This window comes from Theropithecus gelada, chromosome 7b (assembly GCF_003255815.1).
Source record: "Theropithecus gelada isolate Dixy chromosome 7b, Tgel_1.0, whole genome shotgun sequence".
Classification (NCBI taxonomy): domain Eukaryota; kingdom Metazoa; phylum Chordata; class Mammalia; order Primates; family Cercopithecidae; genus Theropithecus; species Theropithecus gelada.
In genome coordinates, this window is record NC_037675.1 from 15,391,598 (window position 1) to 15,397,512 (window position 5,915).

Here is a 5,915-nt window from a genome sequence, read left to right on the forward strand (position 1 = left end):
GACCTTTTGCCCTCGTGATTTTTCCTTTCCTCTTGTGTATTTGTCTCTTGATGACCCATTTTCCTTTCAGAGAAACTGAAGCTCAGATAGGTCGGGGGTAATGGCCTACATGGGAGAGTAGGACTTAGTAGACAAGGCCTTGCATCCTTGCGGCCCTGCCTTCTGTCTCGTCCCTCTTCCTTTTTGTCTTGGTCAGCCGCTCAAAGGCTCCAGTTCTGTGTCCAGCAGGGGAGCCCCTTGGAGGGTTCCAGAGTTCACCACTGCACACCCATCACCTTCACCCACTGCCTTGCTGTAGCAAACCTGCAGCCACTCTGTATATTGTATATGTATATTTATCTATCTGTATATAGATATACAATTTCAAGAACCTACTAAAGGAGGAAGCCTCACTGCTATGCAGCCTGACAGGTTATCAAGTGGGTCTCTTTGAATCCCTTTTCATTTCTAGGAGAGTTAGGAACCATGAGGTGCCCCCCCACTGCAGACCCCAGAGCTGCTGCCTTCCCCAGGTGTGCAGGAAGTTTGTAGGAGACTGGGACCCTTGGCTGCCCAAGCTGCCTCCCCTCCCCCACCCGCCCAGTGGCAGTTGCGTCCGTTGGGGCTTCCGGGGCAGCCCACAGGGTTCCAAGCATGTGCTAGCAGTTGCTTTTTAGAGCACCCACTTCACTTCTCCCATGTAGTTCCTGAGTGCAGGACTCTCCTGAAGAAGGGGCTTCTAAATGGCCAGCCCATGCATCTTGTTCAGACCAGGCTGCTCCATCCCTGCTAAGCCCAGGGATCCACTTGTGTGTCTTTCTGGGATCATTGTCTTTCGTGGCAGCCTGGGCCTCAGGGAAGGAAGGGCACGAGGAGCAGCCCTGGCTGGGATGTCAGGGGCCTAGGAAAATTCCTGCCTCTACCAAGAAATTGCCCCCTCTTTTCAGAGGCTGCCTTGTCCTAGATATCTGAAGTCCCGCCTTTGCAGTTTCCAACTCCAGATGTAGGTCTGGCTCCTATTAAGCTACAATTTCTTTGTGGGAAGACAGTTATGAAATTGCGGCATTCCTAAGTCTCTTAATGTGAATTGTCAGAGCCCTTTCAGACCAGTGACTGGGGCCGGGCATGAGAGGCAGGTGGTAAGGGCAAGAGGAGCAGCCCCTGTGCGCTTGGGCAGGCTGGAAGGGTTGGAGATAGGAGCTGAAAACACCCCAGATTTCCCAAATGGGCTTGAAGAGATCTCAGCCCTGAGGTGCCTCCCACTCAAGTCAGAGATGAATTTTTCCCAAAATCCAAGTCTGTGAGGCTGGGTCACAAGCCTCTCACTCAATGTGGGCTCCTGATGCTGACGGGGCGCCCTGACATCCCTGTGTTCTCTCCTGCAGTACCTCGTCGTGACATTTCCCAGAAGCCATGACATGTCCCTGCAGCTGGAGGCCTTTCAAGCGTGGCCCAGGAGGCCTCAAAGGCCTGATGCAGCCTGCAAAGGAAGGTAAGTAGGTGGCAGGGCTGAGTCTGTGCCTCAAAAGCCAACACTCCAGTTACTTGACTTCCTCCCTTCTCCATTTCCTGAACCTGGATGGGTGCTGCCAGGGATGAGACGGAGGACCCCATTCATTTGTTAGGAGATCCAGAGTTCAGCCTCTCCAGTGCCTTGGCTGCCCCCTTCTTCACTCCCAAGTGCTGCTCGTGCATACTTACTCATTGCTCCCTTTCCCTGAGACAGTGCCTATTCTCCTTTAAGAAGTATAAACCGGAGGAGCCTCTTTGGTGATAGCTGCCCACTACTGAGCCTCCTCCCTTCCTGCAGCCTCTGCCCTCTCCAAGCTCACTCTGGCCTTTCTTATCCTAGGTAGCCTCCTGTCCTTTGTCTCTATTTTTGCCTTTGATCACAACTTCTCTCGTGTTGTCCCTTTGGAATGGCAGCATCATTCTGCAGCTTCTCGGTCAGCATGGGTTACAGGTTTGTGACGACAATGATGCATGCTGTCCCCATAGTGACTCGATGGGCCTTGGACAATCACTCATGTACCCAAATGTGTTCTCCAGATAATCTTTCCTCTGTGTATACAAAGAGAGAACGTTTAGGGAGCACTGTTCTCCTCACCCATTCTCTCTGTTTTCCTCTCCGTCATCTGAGATGTCTTTCTCTATGTGCCATTCTGCCTCTAATTATCCTCTTTTTCTTTGTTTACAGAGAAGAGCTGTTCTCACAGAAGGATCCAAAGGGCTCAAAGGCGAAGGGTGCCATCTGCTTCTCCGCTGATTCAGAAGATAAAGAGGAGAAGTGTCCTGTTTCATCCATATTGCTGGTCCTGATTTTTCAATAGTGTCCCTTACCCTGAAGCTCTTCCATTGGCCATCATGGGGTTAGCTAACAGCCCAGGAAACTGGTCTCTTTTCCTTTCCCCTTACCACCTGGAACTCAACTGGAAAGGGCAATCAGATGACTCTATATCAGGCCCCACCACCTGGTCTTTGAAGTTTCTGTCCTACCAGTGCCACAGCTCCCTCTTCCGCTTCTGAGCTACCTCCAAAAAAGGCCATCCTCAGCAGCCTAGTTATGCTCATCCTGGAATGCTGTATTCTGGATGTCTACTCAAGGCCAAACCCCAATATTGCCTTTTTTTCCCCTATTCAAGGCCAAGGCTAGGCTCTCTTCATTGTCTCCATTTCTCTTTCTCTAGAGCTCCTAGAGGGCCAGACACTGTTTCTCATATATTTCTGGATCTTTGGAGCTTAGCTCAGAGCTTGGCATACATGCCCAGTGTGAACTTTTCTGAATAAAATAATTTCAAATGCTGTATACAAGATAACTGGTTTTTTTTTTCTGAAATATATAGAGCTAAAAGCAGCTGAAAGTAAGCTTGGGGGCCATCCTGGTGTGCTCAGGGAAAAAAGTGAGGGAGATGAGGGCCGTGAGACAGGCATGCATGTGTTCAGAAGGGGATTTAAGGACCAATGTGCCTACTGAGGCAGAGTTAAGAATCAGCACACACAATGCTGACCTCTAGGGCACTTCATCAATTTCAGATTCAGGGACTGTTATAGATTTTGAAGCAACCTATCATGGGTGGTAGTTGTTGCAAAAACACTGGAAAAACTCAAATTTCATCAGACTGTGATCAAAAAGGAATTTCTCTGCCTAGGTAAGACTCTAGGAATTGTTGTGCGAATAGAACTGAGATTTGAAATATTTATCAACCTACTGTCTCTATGCACCTTTATGCTATACTATTCCATTTCCATTTTGCTCAGAGAGATATATGGGCTAGGTTTCTAGTTACAGATTCAAAAGCAAATATCTTAAAAGCTATTTCTGAATCTCCAACTGCACAAGTTTCCAGGTAAGATTAAAAATGAGTGAATTAACTTTTGTAGTCAAAAATTCTGTGTGTCTGTGTGCTGGTGCAGGGACATGCACACGAGTGTGGGATTTAAGCTTGTATGTGCCAGCATGCTGGATTCAATGCACTCTACACAACTGTGGCCACAATGTTGCTACCTCTGTTGCCTCTCCTACTAGAGATTCTTCACAATGGTGATGGCTAAACAGAGTACGATGCTGAAAAAGCTGTGAACATCAAGACCATGGAAAGAAAAAAAGAACATAGAGATCGATGAGCAGTGACTGACATGGAGGGCCACTGAGGGCTGTGGAGTCAGTGTCTTCCATATCTCCGTATCTTCCCTGTTGTATCCCTCTTCCCTATTCTCACTGCCAGTGTTTGGACTGGGACTATCGGCTCTTCTGGAGCCTTCTAAACCTACTCCCCCATCACTCTCCACACTTTCCCCAGATTGGCCTTTCTAGAACTTGCATATGACCAAATGCCTTACAAGCTGTAAGCCACCTGGGACTCTACACTGCTCCTGCTCACTGCCATGCCAGTCCTTATTTTGTCTCCTAATTTTCCTTCAGGTCCAGCTCAAGTCTTCCCTTTCTTGTAGGAATGATTAGTTTTATGTATCAATTGGGCTAGACTGTATTACCTACTTATTCAATTGAACGTGGATCTACATGTTGCCAAGAGGGTATTTTGCAGATGTGTTTAATGCTTACAGTAAGTTGAACTTTGATAAAGATGATCTTGGATAATCTGGGAGGACTTCATCCAATTGAGACAGAGTAGAGATGGGGCTTGCTTCAGCTCATCACCACTAGAGCATTCTTCTATGTATTCCCACTGATCACAAAACCCACATGACTACCTCACTGCTAACAATTTCAGGAACTGGCCTTAGGAGATAACCAAGGTTGTGGAGTGTCCCACCTTTGGAAAGAATGCTGAACAATTGATTGACAGCCTTGTTGTTGCTGGTCAGATCACCAAGTTGCCCAATATTTAAGTTAACCATAATTACCAGATAATGCCAACTTGCATACTGTACCCCCCAACCCCCACTGACTTTGCCCAGTCCAGCCTACACACCCCACCCCTGATGTCAGTTCCCATGCTTGCTTAATAAGAAAGTTCAACTGGCACTTTTCAGAGAGTTGAGGGAATTCTCCCTCTGTCTCTCTTTGCTGCCCTCCTTATGTCCGGGCATCAGCTCTAATAATGTCAAAGAAATAAGTCATTTAGGAGTTATATATACCAAGTGTTGATGAATCCAGATGATGCTTTTTCCAGTTTTGCAAATGACAGTATATCAATTAGGTTTTCCAGAAAATACAGAACCAGTAAGGTAGATAAATGATAGATAGGGTGATGGATAGATTGGATAGATAGATAGATAGATAGATAGATAGATAGATAGATAGATAGATAATAGACAGATGATAGATGGGGTTTTATTTCAAAGAACTGGCTTACACAGTTGTGGGGTTTGGCTGGGTAAATCTTAAAATTGTGGGACAGGCCAACAGGCTAAAATCTCCAGGCAGGAGCCGATGTTGAAGAATTGGGGTAGAATTTCTCTTTCTTCCAAAAAAATCTCATTTTTGCTCTTAAGGCCATTCAGCTGAATGTGTTCCTAATCAGGGGTTCCTGGACTCTCAATGCAATATCACACTCTCTACATCATACGCTCTAAATTAATATTTGCAATGATGGCAGAGCAAGCATGGATTTTGTGGGTCTTAGTCTACAAAGTCCGGGGTATCGGAAGTATCACATTATTTTCTTTCCACTTCCCTCTGCGCATCTCTGCACTAGAAAGGCAGGACATTTTGTCTCAGTCACAACAGAAGTCGTCCCCTTCTCAGAGGTGTGCAAGGACTTCTGGATCTCAAGAAGCCCTAAAGTATTGAAAAGACCCCTCCGGCCATTTGTCTCAGGAGATTGGCATAGTTTCTCCAATGCTTATATTCCAACACATATGACTCCATGGTCAGTGGCCTTGGATGCAGAAGTGCTGCTGACTTTTGTCATGTCTGGGGCTGTCCCTGTGCCCTGGGGTCCAGACTCACTGGTGAACCACACAACTTGCCCTCTCTGTGGGCTCCTCACCTCTACCAACACCAAACTGGCTCCACCTTGCATGCAGGGTCCACTGACATTTTCTGCTTAATTGTCTAGGTGGAGTTTCTTTCTCCTTTAAACCAGTTAAGATAATCCTTCTCTTTCCTTTTCTGGAACAAGGAAGCATCATCTCTTTTAGAAATTTAAGCTTAAGCTTTTACAAAAGTCAAAAGAGCTACTGATTTTAAGTAGGTCGCTGCAACAATCCCTGCAGCAAGAAACCCCAAAGAACCTGAAAGATCAAACACAGATTGCTTAATAAACTGTGGCGATATACATGATTATTCATCCATCTTCCCACTAAAACATCCATAAGACATTTTAGAATAATAGCTATAAAGATGGTAGTGAGATCAAGTGAACTTTTCTCTCCACGTATTTGCCCATATTTTATACATGTTTTATAATAAACATATTGTTTTGGTAATGTAAGAAACTATCAAAAGAAGAATACAGTCAGAGGTCAAAAGA

The 5,915-nt window shown here is 46.0% G+C and overlaps 1 protein-coding gene across 3 annotated transcripts; it reads left to right on the plus strand.

Moving 5' to 3' along the window:
• Positions 1-605: 605 nt before the first annotated feature.
• Positions 606-2,789, plus strand: SPATA8 (spermatogenesis associated 8). Of its 3 annotated transcripts, none has more exons than XM_025392388.1 (3): positions 606-788; positions 1,365-1,471; positions 2,177-2,789. In XM_025392388.1, exons 2-3 carry the CDS (start codon positions 1,393-1,395, stop codon positions 2,296-2,298), a joined length of 201 nt encoding a protein of 66 aa, XP_025248173.1. In that variant the 5' UTR covers positions 606-788; positions 1,365-1,392; the 3' UTR covers positions 2,299-2,789. The 3 variants fall into 3 exon arrangements, with proteins under 3 accessions (XP_025248173.1, XP_025248172.1, XP_025248171.1); XM_025392387.1 differs by having other exon boundaries at positions 606-725; XM_025392386.1 differs by having other exon boundaries at positions 662-1,471; positions 2,177-2,785.
• The last annotated feature ends 3,126 nt before the right edge of the window (positions 2,790-5,915 follow it).